The following is a 19,783-nucleotide window of genomic DNA, read 5'->3' on the forward strand; positions in this document are numbered from 1 at the left end:
CCTCTCTAATTTGCAGCAGAGGGGAAAAAAATCCTTCCCCTCAGTCACTGGGGGTTAGGGTTGCCCCCTGGCTGGTATTTTATTGGCCTGGCGCGTAGGTGTCGGAACCGGGGGAGCCAGGTCTGGTTTTGAAGTTGTGGCTAAACAAAGGAGCAGGGGTGGGCGGCTTGGGCAGGAGAGGGACAGCGTTGGTGGGCTTCAGGGGAGCTCTATTGGGCCACAAAAAGGGGCCCAGCATGCAGCAAATCCTCCCTCCCCTGCCCCCACCAACCAAAACAGTGTCAGACTGGGGGTGCTGCCACCCCTGGGGGCCCTGTACCCCTCAATAGGCCTGCGCCTTAGCCCCCACAACCCCTGCAGGCAGTGTCAGACTGGGATCTAAGGGGCCCAAACTATTTTGCCTCCTTTCCTCACCCAAGCTCTTTATTCTCCTAGTATCTTTTATTTACATGCTAGCATCTATTCTTCCTCTTTGTTTCCATTAAGAAATAGGGAATGGCCATGCAGCAGGCCAAATGGTCAGGAGCAGGAGGGCCCACTGACACCTGGGCCCACCGGGAGTTTTCCTGTTATACTGGTGGGCCAGTCCGACACTGAACCAAAAACATCTTCTGCTCCCCTGGCCTGGCATTAGATATTGATCCTGATAATCTAATATCTTGAAGGCCCCTTTCCCAGAGAAGGTGGCAACCCTACCGGGGCTGTCCATTTGTTGCGCACCTCCCTGTGATTCTAATCGCTTACCTCTTACCCTCTTCTTTAAAATGGGCACTGACCTCCTCTGGGGTTTTCTGCAGGGTGGGCCAGTGCTGTCTCCACCAAGCTTCTCGGGCATCTCCATGTGCCCCTTTAGACTTGGCGTATGCACAGACCTGCCTTAGCACCATATATTGCGGACGCGCAAGTGGCTGCCACAGTTTTTAAAGGGATACTGTCATGATTTTTAAGGTGTACTGTACTTTTTATTTCTGAATTACACAGTTTACATAGCAAATAATTCACTCTGCCATTTAAAATGTTATTCTTGAACCAACAAATGTATTTGTAGCTGTAATATTGGTGTGTAGGCGCCATCTCAGTGCATTGTGCCTGAGTCTGAGCTTTCAGCCAGCGCTACACATTAGAACTGCTTTCAGATAACCTATTGTTTCTCCTACTCCCTGTAACTGGAGGAGTCCCAAGCCGGACTTGGATTTCTTACTATTGAGTGCTATTCTGATACCTACTGGGAGCTGCTATCTTGCTCCCTTCCCATTGTTCTGCTGATCGGCTGCTGGGAGGGGGGGGATATTACTCCAACTTGCAGCGCAGCAGTAAAGTGTGCCTGAGTCTGAGCTTTCAGAAGGAGCCAGTGCTACACATTAGAACTGCTTTCAGCTAACCTATTGTTTCTCCTACTCCCATGTAACTGGAGGAGTCCCAAGCCGGACTTGGATTTCTTACTATTGAGTGCTATTCTGATACCTACTGGGAGCTGCCATCTTGCTCCCTTCCCATTGTTCTGTTGATCAGGTGTTGGGGGGCAAATGAAGGAAGTGATATAATTTCAACTTGCAGCACAGCAGTAAAGTGTGACTGAAGTTTATCAGAGCACAGGTCAGATGGCTGTGGCACCCTGGGAAATTAAGAATATGGCTAGCCCCAAAATTAAATATAAAAAAATATTTTATGCATTTGAAAAACAGATTACAATGCAGGATTCTGCTGGAGAAGTTCTATTAACTGATGGGTTTCGAAAAAAACATGTTTTCCCATGACAGTATTGCTTTAAAGAAGTCCTTCTGGGGTAAGAGGTAAGGGATTAAAGTCACTGGGAGGTGCATGGTATTAGCCCCCCCCCAATGGTTGACACTTTCCTTGTCTTTTTACTGCCCCTGGTATTGTGCTGCCCCAAGACAAGATTCTTATCCATGTCTGTAAGCTCTGTATAAACAAACCCCAAGTTGCAGCTTTCGTTAGGCTTTGAGATAAGGAAAAGTTCATTATACGGATGTAATTTGTTTTACTAGCTTTCTATCTTCTAACAGTGACTCGCTAGAAACAGGAAGTACTAAAAGGGAAAGTGTATAAAATATAACCATAGATATAGTGTATAAAATATAACCATGTAGTGTATAAAATATAACCATAGATATTTTGTTAAAGGCTTGGTTCACCTTTTATTTAGATATGTTATAAAATGTTCTATTCCTGGCAACTTTGCAATTCTTCATTATTTATAGTTTTTTTAATTATTTGCCTTCCTCTTCTACATCATTCTATTGCTCGGTGAGCTTAAAGTTTTATTGTTATTTTTTTATTACTCATCTTTATTTTTCAAGCCCCCTCATACTCATATTCCAGTCTATCAAATTATGGCCTGGTTGCTAAGGTTAACATCACCCTAGCAACCAGATAGCTGCTAAAATTCCAAATTGTAGAGCAGCTAAACAAAAAGTTAAAATTAAATTTTTAATCCTGCTGCAGAGTTGTTTCCTTGGCACTGCTAAGCTGTGCTATCATTATTTCTCTCTTCATTAGCAGATTGAGTGTGGCAGAAATTCTACAGTGTCAGCTGACCTGACTGCCGACACTGTAGAATTTACATTTCTAGCCTTTTTTCCTCTGTTGCTCCATGTGTTTACTGGCACAACAGGATCTGTGCCACTGTGACAGAATGCTCTGTTATACAGATAGCTAGAATCTCAGCCATAAAGCAGGGCAGGGCTGCTGCTTACAATGGGGGGGGGGGGATCTGTGTCACTGTGACAGAATGCTCTGTTATACAGATAGCTAGAATCTCAGCCATAAAGCAGGGCAGGACTGCTGCTTACAATGGGGGGATCAGATAGGATCTGTGCCACTGTGACAGAATGCTCTGTTATACAGATAGCTAGAATCTCAGCCATAAAGCAGGGCAGGACTGCTGCTTACAATGGGGGGATCAGATAGGATATGTGCCACTGTGACAGAATGTTCTGTTATACAGATAGCTAGAGTTTTAGCCATAAAGCAGGGCAGGACTGCTGCTTACAATGGGGATCTGTGCCTCTGTGACAGAATGCAGAAACTATTGCTTACTATGGGGGGGCAGGACTGCTGTATCTGTAGATCCCTGGCATCATGTTCCTTCTTGGTATCTTTCTTATGGAACTTTCCTACTGGCGTAGAACAAACTGGAGTGTCTCTGTGATGCTGTGGGGAAAGACTGGGTACCTGGTCACGGTGCCACCCCAGCGAACAAGATAACACAGGCTGCTTCTATACGAGTAACCGTATGCATAGGTTTTATTTCATATACAATTGAACAGCATAGTTATGGTAAAACCGTCTTCTGACAAAGGCAGGAATAAAAGCACTGACAAACAGAATTCACAGACTGAAATACATATTATCCAGCCCAGAGAGGCACATCGTAGTGACATACAATTCTCTTCATATGTAACATGCGCAGCAGCTGCCGTCTGCGTAGCACAGGGAAAATAAAAATATGGCTAACCATTTAGGTGTTAAAATAGCTTTAAAGGAACAGTAGCTCGCTGCTACGAACATCTAGCGTAAGCGAAGCTCGCTCGTCACTCTGGCGCGACTGATTTCTTAACAGCGAATTATTTTACTAGTTGCCTTTGATATCTGGCAATACAAATGAAATAAGTGAAGGCCACTGTGTCAGACTCATCGCTCGCGGGTGGGACATCAGTCCTTAATATCCGAGTACAGCTTAGCCTGAGCGGTTATATCATTGCACAAGTCACAGTCATTGAGTCACTTAAGTGGGAAAAAGATCCCGAGGATACTTGAACCCGTCACAGTGATACCAGTTCTTTGGAAATCACAATTGCACTATTCCACTAAAACACACATAACGGACAAATCCCTTTGGCTCTCTTTGGGAATGACCACTTCAGTATTCAGAACCACTTTCTTCCTCCATAGGATTGGGGCCCGGGACTGAGCTCCGGCAATCTGAGCTTTAAACCACAGCACGGCCATCTTGGAAACCCAGCGGGGACAAGGCTTATCCTCACTTGCATTGTGTGTCCTCTTCTGTAATGCACCCATGGAGTCTCACCCAATTCACAAACATTCTTGTTGTGGGAGATTCTGGTTCAGGACTTTCAAACTGTATTCTCCATACTGTAACGGGAAACATGTCAAAAGATTAGTTGAAAGAATTACACGTTAAAGGGGGTTGTGTACCTCTAATGTAAACTAGAAAATGTCCTTTCTAATTGGTCTTCATTTTGTATTGCTTTTGAATTTTCTTGGTTTTCATTTAGCTTTCAAAAATGGGTCACTGACCCCAGCAGCCAAACATCTATTTCTCTGTGAACAATTTTTTTTTTTTTTTAACTTTGTTTTTATTGGTTGTTTTACAGCAAGGTAAAATACATATGAAATATATGAAACAAAAGAGAAGGAAAAAGGAAAGGGGGGGTTAAAGAAAGTTGGGTGGGGGTTAGATAGGGGGTTGAGGGTGTGGGGGAAGGGGGGTTGGACTCTCGCTTAGTCGTTTTTATTCGGATAGTCTTTTTTTTTTTTTTTCCTTTTCTTTTAGTTTAGGCTTTAGGTTGGCTTCTGGGATTTTTCCTTGATTTTGTCCGTTTTTAAGTTTAATTAGATGATTGGTTGTTTTGGTTATCGGTCCATGTGGTCCAGGGTGCCCAAGTTTTTTCGTATGTGTCCATTTTGTGGTGGATGAGTGCAGTCAGTTTTGCCATTGTAGATGTCCACCAGATTTTTGTTATTATTTCAGAGAATCTCTGTGAACAATTTTATTGATCATTTTTTTACTTATCTTTTTGTTTAGTCCCTTTCTTACCTATATTCCAGTCTATGGCCAAATTTACCCTAGCTACCAAGGCAGTTAATTGAATGAGAATTCAATTAACTGCCTTGGTAGCTAGGGTAAATTTGGCCATAGCAATCCTGTTCCTGTGGGTGGAACCAGCTAAAATGCAGAAAGGGAATGTATTGCCCCCTATACCCCGACACAGTTTTAGCTATATCCTGATTTAACATACACCCTCTTTTGGGCAACCCAACTACCTTGTCTCCAGTAAAACTGCGCTAACACGGGCTGTAGGTAAAGCTGGCCCTACATTTCCCCCACATGCCCACCTTGAGCTTGGGCAATATCGGGCTGATCCAATCGTTTTGGCCCTTGGGGACAGGGATACAGGCTGTCGGCGAAAAGGATCACATTAACAAGCTCAAATGGTCAATGAGATTTTTAAAAGACCAATATATTGGTCAGATAGGCCCATCGGAGGGCCGATAAGCTGCCAGCCTGAAGGAGCCAAGTTGGTAGCTAAAATCTGCCCATGTATGGCCACTTTTAGTTTCCATCATACTTACTGTAATTCTAGCACAGGCTAAACACGGATGGGGCCTGGGTGGAGTAGGTATTGACAAAAGATTTCAGGATTGGAATAAGGTGATTAAACGTTGGACGGAAATTTGCTTCTGTCTCCCAGCAGTTTTTCATCAGCTTATAGATCTGGTGGGGAAAAAATGGAAAAGGATTATGTCCTTGGGGGTTCAGTGACTACCCCTGTATGTACAGAATGCCTGCCATAAAGCAAGACAGACTTGCCGCTTTATAGTAGCAGTTACATGCCAACCACAAGTTTAACAATTTTACTCTGATGATAATACCTATTTGCAGGCAGTTTAGAGACAGACAGGATAGATACTCAAAAAGGATGCAGGTTCCCCAAAAAAATGAATAAAAAATAATAAAGATTACGTTAAAAATTCAGGAAAAGCCTAACGCGTTTCAGTCCTGTTGGGGGACCTGTTTTCATAGGCTAATGGGCACACCCCTGTACATGGGTTATATAGGGGTTGTGGCCAATCAGATTAAAGAACACAATATAATAACCCTTATAAAAACCACATACAGGGGTGTGCCCATTAGTCTATGAATACATGCCCCAACAGGCATGAAATGCATTAGGTTTTTCCTTGACCTAAATAAATACATTTTGATTATTTTTCATACATTTTTGTGGAACCCACATCCTTTTCATGTACATTATCATACACCCACAACCTAGGGTGCCCTGTTGGCATCTTCCCTCTTGTATAACTATTTTTTACATACAACTATTATGTAATTTCCCTTTTGGAGCACTGATTAACACTCTGCTCGTTTTTTTGTAGACAGTCAGGACAGCCCTTTATCAAACAACCCCAGGAACACAATACAAAGCAGTATTCAGTTCTGCTTACCTCCAGCGGGCAGTCGCTAGGACACGGTAACCTCTGACCTCTCTCCAGCAGGTCAATCAGCCGCACTACCGTCATCTGTCCCTGGGTGACCCCGATCATCTCTATGAATTTCTATAATGGCACAAGGTTAAGGACATAATCTCAGGGAGCCATTGTGTTGGAATCATTTGGATGATAAACACAGATTTGTTTGCACGGCACATTCGGAACCAGAATTCTAACCTTCAAAATAGGCATATTATCCAAATGCTTAGCTCAGCACATTTAAACACATTACTATTAAAAAGGGGAAAAAAATCTCCCCTACCCCTGTATTCCCTCACTTGTACTGAGAGCTATCTCCCATACCCCTGTATTCCCTCACTTGTACTGAGAGCTATCTCCCCTACCCCTGTATTCCCCCACTTGTACTGAGAGCTATCTCCCATACCCCTGTATTCCCTCACTTGTACTGAGAGCTATCTCCCCTACCCCTGTATTCCCTCACTTGTACTGAGAGCTATCTCCCCTACCCCTGTATTCCCTCACTTGTACTGAGAGCTATCCCCCCTACCCCTGTATTCCCTCACTTGTACTGAGAGCTATCCCCCCTACCCCTGTATTCCCTCACTTGTACTGAGAGCTATCTCCCCTACCCCTGTATTCCCTCACTTGTACTGAGAGCTATCTCCCCTACCCCTGTATTCCCTCACTTGTACTGAGAGCTATCTCCCCTACCCCTGTATTCCCTCACTTGTACTGAGAGCTATCTCCCCTACCCCTGTATTCCCTCACTTGTACTGAGAGCTATCTCCCCTACCCCTGTATTCCCTCACTTGTACTGAGAGCTATCTCCCCTACCCCTGTATTCCCTCACTTGTACTGAGAGCTATCTCCCCTACCCCTGTATTCCCTCACTTGTACTGAGAGCTATCTCCCCTACCCCTGTATTCCCTCACTTGTACTGAGAGCTATCTCCCCTACCCCTGTATTCCCTCACTTGTACTGAGAGCTATCTCCCCTACCCCTGTATTCCCTCACTTGTACTGAGAGCTATCTCCCCTACCCTGTATTCCCCTCACTTGTACTGAGAGCTATCTCCCCTACCCCTGTATTCCCTCACTTGTACTGAGAGCTATCTCCCCTACCCCTGTATTCCCTCACTTGTACTGAGAGCTATCTCCCTACCCCTGTATTCCCTCACTTGTACTGAGAGCTATCCCCCCTACCCCTGTATCCCTCACTTGTACTGAGAGCTATCTCCCTACCCCTGTATTCCCTCACTTGTACTGAGAGCATCCCCCCTACCCCTGTATTCCCTCACTTGTACTGAGAGCTATCTCCCTACCCCTGTATTCCCTCACTTGTACTGAGAGCTATCTCCCCTACCCCTGTATCCCTCACTTGTACTGAGAGCTATCTCCCCTACCCCTGTATTCCTCACTTGTACTGAGAGCTATCTCCCCTACCCCTGTATTCCCTCACTTGTACTGAGAGCTATCTCCCCTACCCCTGTATTCCCTCACTTGTACTGAGAGCTATCCCCCCTACCCCTGTATTCCCTCACTTGTACTGAGAGCTATCTCCCCTACCCCTGTATTCCCTCACTTGTACTGAGAGCTATCTCCCATAACCCTGTATTCCCTCACTTGTACTGAGAGCTATCTCCCCTACCCCTGTATTCCCTCACTTACTAGACCTGTGGCAAAGTCTGTATCACAAAGCAATGTACTTACAGAGGGGGGGCTGAGATAGGAGTCACAGCGAGTCAGGAGCTCATAGAAAGTGACCCCAAACGACCAAACATCAGAAGCATAGAAGAATTTACACTCTTTTAGACATTCGGTGGCATACCTACGGTGGAGAAGCAAACAGAACCACTTACAAAAATTGGATTGATTTTGCCATGTGGGCCCCACAGATACCTTTTTTAAAGGAAAACTATACCCCCAAACAATGTAGGTCTCTATAAAAATATATTGCATAAACAGCTCATATGTAAAACCTGCTTCATCTAAACAAATATACTTTTTTTAGTAGTATGTGCCATTGGGTAATCCTAAATAGAAAGTTGCCATTTTAAGAATTAAGGGCCGCCCCCTGGGATCATAGGATTCACAGTGCACACAAACAAGCCAAGGCACGCATACATGCTAGGCCCCATCAGCCAATGAATGGACAGAGTTCTGCCTTTTACTCCCACACTACTTCCTGTTACAGTTAGAGCTGCATCACTTCCTGTCAGATGATCTCTGAGGGAGCACACAGCCCATCACTAAATGGCGGCTCAAGGGAAAGGATGTAAAAGGGAAATATTTACTGATATATATATTCCAGTTTGGGGAGATTCTTTAATAGGCCACTTAATATGATATAAACTGTCTGTTGGTTAAGTATTCAATTCTGGGGGTACAGTTTTCTTTTAAGGGCCCCCCATGAATACATGGAAGTCTATCACAAACATGTCGAAACTGAACATCAGTTAGGTCTATGGCACATGATGGGACATTTTTGTTTGACAGTGCCATCTGGCAGAAAATAGAGTAGGACAAAAACGCCCATTGGAATTTACGTAACTTATGCAAAAGAAACCTATATAACTTATGTATAAACTCCACTGACCTCCCAATTAAAAAACTGACTTATTAGCACATTAATCATTTTTACTATTTTGATGAACTACTACAAACTAGTTATTGGGCCTCACAGCAAAATAATTTGGGCCCCTAAACTTACACAGTTTACGTACCTTATGGAACTTCCATATCAAGCAATGACAGCGCAGAGCAGGGACAGATAGGAGGGTAGGGCTTAAACTTTGGGCAAATTTCACTGGGGTGAAATAAAGCCATCAAAAAATTGAATGTTTAGGATGCTCTGCTGAAAACGGTAAGCTGTAACGCTTACATCAATTTACTATTCCTTTTCATTGTTATTATATTAGCAGGCTTGCATGCTTGGTCTCCATCAGCTCTGAGCCGCTATACTGGTCAGCCAATCCGCCAGTTTGTAGCGATTAAAAATAAAAACATATATTTTATAGATCAACGCCGGACTTTACCAGAAAACCGGGCTGTCTCCATCCTCTCTGACCCTGTAATATTCATGGCCTTCTGGGACAGCTTTGGCCAGCCCAAAATCTCCAATTTTCACCACATTTTCATTTTCGACGAGGACATTGCGGGCAGCGAGATCACGGTGTATGTAGTGCTGAGAGTGGAGATAGGCCATTCCCTGTGTGAGAGAGAAATGCCAAGTAACATACTGCCACGTTTAAATAATACATGGAGGGTGTGTGAAGCACTAATAGGTGGACCTTATTTCCCCCAAAATGACTTGTTTTTGGATCAAATAAAGCAGTAATATGCATGTAAATGTACAATTTTTAAACTACATCCAAAAAAAAAAATAAAAAAGAGGTCTTACCTCACAGATCTGTTGTGCAAACAGTAGTATTTGGGCCAGGCTCACATTGTGTTTGGGGAGATAATCTCGAAGGCTTCCCAGTGGCACATATTCCATAATAAGCTGAACTATCTTATCCCCTGTGAAGAAATACAAATATCTGTCAATGTTAAATTCCAGTAATTAATCAGGAGCCGGAGCAACTTAGAAGCCAATATGAGCATCATATCAGTTCTTGCTGGTACAGGGAACTGATGCTGGACTTAAGGTGGCCATACACTGGCCGATTCTAGCTGCCGATAACAGTCCCTTAGACCGATTCAGCAGCTAATCGGCCCATGTAGGGGCACTAACGACAGGCCTGCCCGACCGATATCTGGCCTGAAATCGGCCAGATATCAATCAGGCAGGTTAAAAAATGTAGTCAGATCGGGGACCGCATCGGCTCGTTGATGCGGTCCCCGAACTGACTTCACTTACACCCGCCGTTCTAATTACCCATAGGTGGGGGATATCGGGAGAAGATCTGCTCGCTTGGTGCCAAGTGAGCAGATTTGAACGAGTATGGCCACCTTTATACAGAGGAAGGGAGCCAATGAGATGATGGTTTAACCAAATTGGCCAATCACTGAAGCACAGGTGGGAGCATTTGGGGGGTGCCTAACATTTTGGCACCCCCCCAGTGATTGTACCTTACCTTCTTCTTTAAAGGTGAACCACCCCTTTAAACAAGAGGGCAGCACCCAATGTATTCTGCACGTGCAAAACAAATTGAGCAAAACCAATTGACCCTCCATTGTGCAGCTTAGTAGTTTGGTAGGAGAGAGGCACAATTTAAAGGTTAACAAAACATTAATGTCCATATAATATTAAAGTTAATTATGTTCTGGCAGCATCGCTTTGGCTGACCTTGTTCACTGCAGCATCCCTTGTACTTGACAATGTTCTCGTGGTAAAGAGTCTTCAGGATCTTGATCTCTCCTTTCCAGCTGGATTCCAGTTGTTGGCTGCAGCCAGACTTTAGGGACTTCACAGCCACCATTTCTCCCGTGCCATCGTTGTTGGGGTCGTAGCAGTAGAGGCTGACTTTGCCGAAGTGGCCCTGAAAAAAAAGTGAGGAAGTTAAGCCGAGAACATGGTGAGTTCTTCGTAAAGAACTAGAGGGGATAAGCAGACAGAAGAGCACTCGGGGTATTAAGATGGATTACCTCTCCCAGCTCTCTGATTTTTTTCAGGTAGCGCTTCTGAAACACTGTGGGATCCGTGATGGAGACTGGGCTGATGGTGGCAATGTCTGGAAGAACTGTGAAATAAATAAACATAAATACAATTTGTCGAAAATACACAACTTTTCACAAGGGATCTAAAGAGGAATGGACTGACTAAGCCCGTTGCTAGAGAACAAGGACACATAAATGCTTTGGCACTGGCTATTCCATTCAGTCCTTTCTGATTATGACAGTGTGTATAGGAATATATAATACTGTTGCATTTTTATCCCACTCACCGTCAGGCTGCAGCTGAGTCAGCTCTCTGAGGATTGTTCGAAAAGAGGGTCTTCCCTCTGGGTTGTAATTGTGGCACTGGCCAATAAGGTCAGCAAGCTCCTTGCAGGAAGGCTCTGGAAGACCCAGCTCTTTCTCATAAAAACGCTCTTTCTAGAATAATGGATCAAATACAGATTTAAAGAAACAGAACTCTTCATGGTAAAGGACTCCATACGACTCCTTCTAATGCTTTATACTGCTAAACCCCTCCCTATAACTCCTCCTATTGCTCCATATAACCCTTCCTATAACTCCTCCTATTGCTCCATATAACCCCTCCCTATAACTCCTCCTATTGCTCCATATAACCCCTCCCTATAACTCCTCCTATTGCTCCATAAAACCCTCCCTATAACTCCTCCTATTGCTCCATATAACCCCTCCCTATAGCTCCTCCTATTACGCCATATAACCCTCCCTATAACTCCTCCTATTGTTCCATATAACCCCTCCCTATAACTCCTCCTATTGCTCCATATAACCCCTCCCTATAACGCCTTCTATTGCTCCATATAACCCCTCCCATAGCTCCTCCTATTGCTCCATATAACCCTCCCTATAACTCCTCCTATTGCTCCATATAACCCCTCCCTATAACGCCTCCTATTGCTCCATATAATCCCTCCTATTGCTGCATTTAACCCCTCCCTATAACTCCTCCTTATACCTGAGCAGTCTCATTCCATAACTATTCTAACTGGTCATTCAAGTCCTCCCTACCTCAGGGGGCGTCCTTTCTTTCAGAGGGACTTCTCCATTAAAACATATTTCCAGCAGGGTTGTCCCAAAGCTCCATTTATCAGCGGTGGTGCTAAGACTAGAGATGTTTCGGACACACTCTGGCGCAATCCATGGGATCCTCTCCACACGTTCTACAAAGAAACAGATTCACAGTTTCATTGTAGAGAGCAGCATTCTATCTGCCCGCAGTTATGGCACACTGGGTGCTTGAGGCCAATGCCACGCGGGGCATATTCTCGGCTTGCGGATTAACGTAGGCTGAGAATCCATCCCTATGCTCAGAAAAGCTTATTCATTTGCCTGCACCAAAAGCTATTGCATCGGCCCAGTTGTAGTTACCGCCTCCAACCCCACCCCTGTATGTATCATATACAAGCAGCTAAAAGGGAAATCTCTACCTTCTCTGGACAAGACTGTGAATGTCACTCCGGGATCACTCAGTTTGATGAACGGAGAGGAGTTCTCTTCCAAACCCTTTCTGGCCAGCAGAATATTTTTTGCACAGACATTTCCATGAACCAAATTCTTATCTTCCTGTGAAAAAAAAGAACAAAAAATGGCATTACTTCTGAATGTGTTTGACTCCTATTTTTCTTTCCTGTGTAAATAAATAAACCATTGTATTCTACACAGCTATTTACTACATAAACGTTTGCCCCATAGCCCTATATCAATGTTTTTATCTGCAAAGGGCAGCAGCTCATTATATTTACATACAAAACCCTATAGTTTTTTGTTGTTGTTTGTTTTATTAAGCAATTGGCAAAAGGCAATATATATTTTTTTTAGGCACATTCATCAGCCTGTTACTATGATAAATTATATACAACTCAGTTTCTAGACATACCAGGTAGCTCAAGGCGCTTGCTAGTTGTCTGGCTACAGTGAACTTCCATTCTGCTTTGATCTTTAATTTGTCTTTCCGCAAACAAACATCTAGAGGTCCGTGTTCAATGAACTCTTCCACCATGATATCTTGGGAAAAGCAAAATTGACATGATAATTCACCTTAATAAAGTCACCTTATTCCCTTACTGAGTGTGCACTTTTATTACACACAATCAGGTCACCTTGCTTCTTACTGGGGCCAAGGCTTTATAGCATGCCATAGGGTAACCTTGTTCTGCAGTGGGATTGCCTTTTTCTCATGGTCTTCATTAGGTCATCTTGCAGTGGCGTAATCTAGTGTGCACCGCCCTCCCCAACCCCAAAATCCATACCCAGCCCCCCACTTGCCCACTTCCAACCGATATCTTCTGCCTGCCTGAGTCTTCCCTCCCCAGCTGCTTTACTACTTGCAAGTATAGAGGGAAGACTTTACAAATGTAGAGGAAGCAGACCCCACAGTTTGGGTCCCCTGAATTATGGGGGATAACTGCCGGGTTTGCTTCCTCTATAGTTACACCTCTGTCATATTGCTGCCTAGTGAGACTACCTCATTATCAAACATGACATGGTGCTCTAGGATTCAAGGCCTACCAACCAAACTGTGCCTCCTTCTTGGCTCATTATGTGGAGGCCCCCATACCATAAAATATTAAAGCAGCACAACTTTTAATTCTTTTTTGGTCAGAAATAAAACTCTTCTAACAATAGCGTCCTCTAAAACAAAATCCAATGTGTGTCATTATTGTCTTGGTTTTAAACCTATACAATTAGGGAAAAAAGACTTGGTAACTCACTCTCAGACTCTCGAACACAAACTCCATGGACAAACACAAGATGGATGTGGGAGACCTGGCTCATTAAACTTGCCGTCTCAAAGAAAGCCTAGGGCAGAGAGAAAAAAAATATACAAAGTGTAAGGAAGGATTGAGAAACAACTAAAGGGATAAAGATCATTAAGGATGGAAAGGAAATCTGGGTGGCAGTAAGCATTAGGGCTGTGACACATGGGGAGATTAGTGGCGCCATTAATCTCTCCACAATGGTGCCGCGATTTGCCGAAGTTGCTTTGAGAGGAAACTTCGGCAAATCGAGGAGCTGCATATGCCATCCCACCGGCAATTTACATTCTAGCCGGAGGGATGGCATTGCGGGGAGATTAGTCATGTAAACTATTAGGTTGAAGACAACACAGAGCAGCTACTTCTCGTGGCTACTAAAAAAGACAATGCTGATCATTTACTGATAATTGTCTCTACGTGTGTTTTAGCAGAGGGAGAAGGAAACACAGCTGCAAGCATGTTTATGTGGAAGGAGGTGTGGGCTAGAGAAATTATGGAAAAAAGACTTGGAACAAAGAAAAAGACTAACATGACTCTCCCTTACCAGCGCTATGTCTCTGTGGCTGGGATCCAGAACTTTCAGAACCACCCTCAGATCATGAGAATTGTTATTCAGTTCCCCTGACTCATAATCAGACTCGTGCTCACTTCCTTCGGTCACCAGGAGCATCCCGTCATAAATATTAGTGCGAGTGCCCTGCCCTAGGTGGGATTTCTGTACGAGAAGAGAACAATGTTATTAGTCACTGGTAGCACAACTGTATATAAAACACCAATAAGCCATATTCTGTCTGTGAAGTATAAATCTATTATAGATGTAAGTGGGTGATATAGGGAAAAAGAATGGACCAACCTGCAAAATCTCGTGTTTGCGGATCTGGTGGAAACTGAGTTGGCTCAGATTGAGGTTCTTGGACACTGTTCTCTCCCTATTGTTCTTCCCTCTCCTGGAGATAGTCAAGTTGGAAACTTCTAGAAAAAAGAGGTAGATCAGTCCTCTGTAGTCAGTGCCTCTATTGTACTAGTTCATTTAATGCCACAACTTTTCCTACATCTCCTGCTAATGTATTTCCTTTTATACAGTACCTTCATGTTCCTCCATCAGAGAAAAAGATCTAGCAATTTAAGGGGGAACTCTAGTTTCTGAACTAAAACCCACACAACACGACATCATGTGTGCAGGGAATTGTGGGATTTCAATGATGAAGTCTGGGGCCAATCAACTACTTTTACATTTTATTTGAGTCTCAAAGTAGTCAGCCAGATCAGCAGGGGAACAGGGGGCGGGGCTTAGGGAACTGTTCCAAACCCTATTATTACATTGCAATATACATAGTTACATAGTTACATAGGGTTGAAAAAAGACCTGTGTCCATCAAGTTCAACCCATCCAAGTAAACCCAGCACACCTAACCCACACCTACCAATCTATACACTCACATACATAAACTATAAATACAACCACTAGTACTAACTGTAGATATTAGTATCACAATAGCCTTGGATATTCTGATTGATCAAGAACTCATCCAGGCCCCTCTTAAAGGCATTAACAGAATCTGCCATTACCACATCACTAGGAAGGCCATTCCACAACCTCACTGCCCTCACCGTGAAAAACCACCTACGCTGCTTCAAATGGAAACTCCTTTCCTCTAATCTAAAGGGGTGACCTCTGGTGCGTTGATTGTTTTTATGGGAAAAAAGAACATCCCCCAACTGCCTATAATCCCCTCTAATGTACTTGTACAGAGTAATCATGTCCCCTCGCAAGCGCCTCTTTTCCAGAGAAAACAACCCCAACCTCGACAGTCTAACCTCATAGTTTAAATCTTCCATCCCCTTAACCAGTTTAGTTGCACGTCTCTGCACTTTCTCCAGCTCATTAATATCCTTCTTAAGGACTGGAGCCCAAAACTGCACTGCATACTCAAGGTGAGGCCTTACCAGGGACCTATAAAGGGGCAAAATTATGTTCTCATCCCTTGAGTCAATGCCCTTTTTTATACATCAATTTATAAAGTTGCTTGAATTTATGTTTACTTTCTTAAAGGGGACCTGGCACCCTAATCAATAATTTGAAATTCTTTCCTATTGTGTATGTTAAGCAAAATAAACTTCACTTACATTATATAAATAATATAAATCTTGTTTACTTTAGTCCTGGAATTACACAATCACAGCAAATAGGCAGGTGCCATTTTGTGGACACTATTATTAAGGCAAGCTTTGTATCATGCCAAAATCTTGGGTATGTGCCAGAATGGGGGACCAGATGCCCAGGCTCATGCACTGGCTACACAATTAGATGGTTAGGAAGGAGGGGGAAAGTGAGAGCTGAATTGAAAGTTAAAGTACTTGTCTGCCCTGCCTCTATGCCTAAAGCTCCCCATACACGGTAAGATCCGCTCGTTTGGCGAGATCGCCAAGCGAGCGGATCTTCCCCCGATATCCCCACCTACGGGTGGGCGATATCGGGGAGCTCGAAGTTAAAAAAAAATAATCATTCGATCGTTTGGCCCTGGGGCCGAACGACCGCATTATATAGGCGGCAATGTATCAGTCGGTTCGGGGACCGCATCAACGAGCCGATGCGGCCCCCGATCCGACTGAATCTTTTAACCTGGCCGATCGATATCTGGCCAATTTCAGGCCAGATATCGGTCGGCCAGTCCGCTCGTTTCTGCCCCTACACGGGCAGATAAGCTGCTGAGTCGGTCCAAGGCATAGAGGCGGGGCAGGCAATATATGATTGACAGCTGTGATTTTTAAATGCCTTTATAATGGGTATAGATGTGTTAATATAAAAATGAATTTCGGTTTCTTATTTAATTTGAAAAGGATTTATTATACATTTTTTATTATACAGGGTAGTTTTTTATGTCTGGGTGACAGGTCCACTTTAAAAAGCTTGTGTTTGGGTAAAGTTCCCCTTTAAGGGTCCTGACTTCTATCCCTCCAGATGATGAAAGCTGTAGTCAAACATTTACTAGAACTAACATTTTAGTTTACTGACCCCGCAAGCTTTGCATATTCCCCCTTGCACTTTGCCTTGATTCAAGCTAGCGTTTATATGGAAATCATTGAGATTTTGTCACGTTATGCTCCTCTATGTTTATCTCACCTCCAGACTTTGGCAAGATGCACTTCTTCACTGTAAAGGTGTCCTTTCCAGATTTCAGGGTGCAGCCCCGAAGACTTTCCACTAATTCTTTTACACTGTGGAACTCACGATCCCAATCCTCGAGTGAGAACACTCCACCCTTCTTCTCAATCTTGAACTGCTTGTAGGTGAACCCTTTGCTCTACAATAAAACATGGAACTGCTGGGTCAGTTGTTCACAATTTCCAGTAGGTTGTCCAAGCACAATACAAGGGTGTATGTGTAATTTAGTGGGTGCCACAGAATGTCATAGAATGACAGGGTAATATTTACCCCCCACTGAGAAATATAAGTATATAAGAAGTCTCTAAGGAGCTCTGTGACCATGGTGGTGGGCCTAATGCTTTGAAAGAGGTTATAGAGCTTTAAGTTTTTAAAGTGGGGTTATATTGTCTTTATAATACACAAATTTTAGTAAGTCAGGTGACCAAGCACCAACTATAACCAATCACATCACTAAGTACTGTGTATAAGTTTCAAGGTTATTCATGGGTGTAGTTTGGACCCACCCCAATCTACTTTACATTGGTTGTGCCTGAAGCGTGTCAACGTTCTACAGTCCAGCCAATGGTTGATGTGTGTAAAGTGAGCACAAAACAGGGTTCATGCGCAATAAAGAGATTTATTCCTAGTGAAAATTCCCATACAGGTGTGTCGGAATGCTTCATTCATTCTCACCTGGGTAACACTCTTTACAGCCATGATTATGATGTTGAAACTGAAGGCACTCCATCTAATAATGTACAGTCCCTCCTCCTGCTCCTCTCGCTTCAGCTTCTGGGCAACATACTGCTCCCTGTAAAAACATTGACATAGATACAGAATGATTAAATGAACAAAGAGGCACTGAGAAAGGTTATTCTGAACAATTAAGGTAGTAATAGCAGGTTTCATGGAGCAATATGAGGAGGAGTTATAGGGAGAGGTTATATGGAGCAAAAGGAGGAGTTACAGGGAGGGGTTATATGGAGCAAAAGGAGGAGTTACAGGGAGGGGTTATATGGAGCAAAAGGAGGAGTTATAGGGAGGGCTTATATGGAGTGATAGGAGGAGTTATAGGGAGGGGTTATATGGAGCGATAGGAGGAGTTAGAGGGAGGGGTTATATGGAGCAATAGGAGGCGTTATAGGGAGGGGTTATATGGAGCAATAGGAGGAGTTATAGGGAGGGGTTATATGGAGCAATAGGAGGAGTTATAGGGAGGGGTTATATGGAGCAAGAGGAGGAGTTATAGGGAGGGGTTATATGGAGCAATAGGAGGAGTTATAGGGAGGGGTTATATGGAGCGATAGATGGAGTTATAGGGAGGGTTATATAGAGCGATAGGAGTAGTCATAGGGAGGGGTTATATGGAGCGATGGGAGGGGTTATATGGAGCAATAGGAGGAGTTATAGGCAGGGATTATATGGAGCAATAGGAGGAGTTATAGGGAGGGGTTATATGGAGCAATAGGAGGAGTTATAGCGAGGGGTTATATAGAGCAATAGGAGGAGTTATATGGAGCAGTAGGAGGAGTTATAGGAGGAGTTATAGGGAGGGTTATATGGAGTAATAGGAGGAGTTATAGGGAGGGGTTATATGGAGCAATAGGAGGAGTTATAGGGAGGGGTTATATGGAGCAATAGGAGGAGTTATAGGGAGGGGTTATATGGAGCAATAGGAGGAGTTATAGGGAGAGGTTATAAGGAGCAACAGGAGGAGTCAAAGGAAGGGGTTATAGAGCAATAGGAGGTGCTTACTGCAAGGGTCCATGAATTCCATTTGCCACGCTCAACACTAAACGTGGGGGGGCGACCTCGTGGCAAAGGTAGTGGTTAGAATCAGTTGTCAGCCTAAAATATCCATCTACCAGCGATACAAACGACAAGGCATCTTCACAGGAATGCAGAGCAATCTCCTGAGAACCAGAAAATAAAAGGATCTGTCAGGCCTACATGGCTTATCCATATTGAATGTACAACACAATACCTTAAGGTAAAGCAAAACAAAGCTGTCTTAAAGAAACAGTTCAGTGTAAAAATTAGGTAAAACAAAAAATATTTCTAATATAGTTAGGAAAAAATGTAATCTATAAAGGCTGGAGTGGGCAGATGTCTGACATAATAGCCAGAACACTACTTCCTGCTTTCAGGACAGATTCAATAGCAAACTAACTGACAGTTATGTCCCATATGGCCCTCCCTCAAGTCACTGATTGGTTACTGACTGATAACAGCTTAGAGAGCTGTAAAGGAGGAAGTAGTGTTCTGGCCATTATGTTAGACATCTGTTCACTCCAGCCTTTATAGATTACATTTTTGCCTCATTAACTATCATGAAGACATTGTCTATTTTACCCAGTTTCATTTTTACAATGAACTGTTCAATGTACTCCAAATACTGTGGCTGCCTTCTGTTCCTTTCTGGTAAAACAGCATCTGCCCAGTGTTGCTTTATGGCATCGATTCTACATATACACCAATCGTAATATTATAAGACAGTTGCTCTTTATCTGAAACGCATATTTACAGCTATGCTGGATGAAGATTTTTTAAAGGGCAAGTGATGCCAATATCCCTTAATGAGGCCATGAGGTGAGGGAGCGTCATGGCTGTTGATTTGCCACATAGTGAAAGGTTATCTCACCAGACAGCGGTTATCCTGACAGCTGACGCTGACTCTGCTCTTGCTGATGACAATGTGCGTGATATCCTGAAAGTCACAAAATGTCACCCATTTGGGTTCGCTCTTTCCTGGAAGCTGCTGGGACTTTAATGCCTTCTGGCCTTTTACCCGGCTTTTCTTGCTGAAGTAATGTCTCTGGGTGCTGGTTTCAGTGTCCTCCTAAACACAGAAATGACAGTATTATAATAGGTGCTTGTATTCCCCCCCAGCACCACACAGTCACCAAATGTCCTGTTCCCAACTCTCAGACATCAGAAAATACCATTCAAAATCTTCTTTAATGTCAGTAACAAAATAATGAAATAATAATAATTTATAAAATAACGAATAATAGACTAGAGGA

The 19,783-nt window shown here is 43.5% G+C and overlaps 1 protein-coding gene across 4 annotated transcripts in view; it reads right to left on the reverse strand.

The window, feature by feature from the left end:
* Window positions 1-3,243: 3,243 nt before the first annotated feature.
* tyk2 (tyrosine kinase 2) overlaps window positions 3,244-19,783 on the reverse strand; it is a 39,053-nt gene continuing 22,513 nt past the window's right edge. For 3 of the 4 annotated variants that reach the window (XM_004918814.4, XM_002939674.5, XM_012953004.3), the window contains exons 7-25: window positions 19,402-19,599; window positions 18,516-18,673; window positions 17,454-17,571; window positions 16,737-16,917; window positions 14,466-14,584; window positions 14,157-14,327; window positions 13,568-13,655; window positions 12,733-12,860; window positions 12,284-12,419; window positions 11,865-12,016; window positions 11,105-11,255; window positions 10,806-10,900; window positions 10,507-10,699; window positions 9,619-9,737; window positions 9,254-9,426; window positions 7,929-8,046; window positions 6,214-6,324; window positions 5,338-5,479; window positions 3,244-4,116 (exon numbers count right to left, since the gene is read on the reverse strand). In XM_004918814.4, coding sequence (XP_004918871.1) covers window positions 5,345-5,479; window positions 6,214-6,324; window positions 7,929-8,046; window positions 9,254-9,426; window positions 9,619-9,737; window positions 10,507-10,699; window positions 10,806-10,900; window positions 11,105-11,255; window positions 11,865-12,016; window positions 12,284-12,419; window positions 12,733-12,860; window positions 13,568-13,655; window positions 14,157-14,327; window positions 14,466-14,584; window positions 16,737-16,917; window positions 17,454-17,571; window positions 18,516-18,673; window positions 19,402-19,599 — 2,544 coding nt within the window. In that variant the 3' untranslated portion in view covers window positions 3,244-4,116; window positions 5,338-5,344. The remainder of the gene's footprint in view (window positions 4,117-5,337; window positions 5,480-6,213; window positions 6,325-7,928; window positions 8,047-9,253; window positions 9,427-9,618; window positions 9,738-10,506; window positions 10,700-10,805; window positions 10,901-11,104; window positions 11,256-11,864; window positions 12,017-12,283; window positions 12,420-12,732; window positions 12,861-13,567; window positions 13,656-14,156; window positions 14,328-14,465; window positions 14,585-16,736; window positions 16,918-17,453; window positions 17,572-18,515; window positions 18,674-19,401; window positions 19,600-19,783) is intronic. The other variant, XM_004918815.4, reaches the window with a different exon arrangement.

This window comes from Xenopus tropicalis, chromosome 3 (assembly GCF_000004195.4).
Source record: "Xenopus tropicalis strain Nigerian chromosome 3, UCB_Xtro_10.0, whole genome shotgun sequence".
NCBI classification, from domain to species: Eukaryota; Metazoa; Chordata; class Amphibia; order Anura; family Pipidae; genus Xenopus; species Xenopus tropicalis.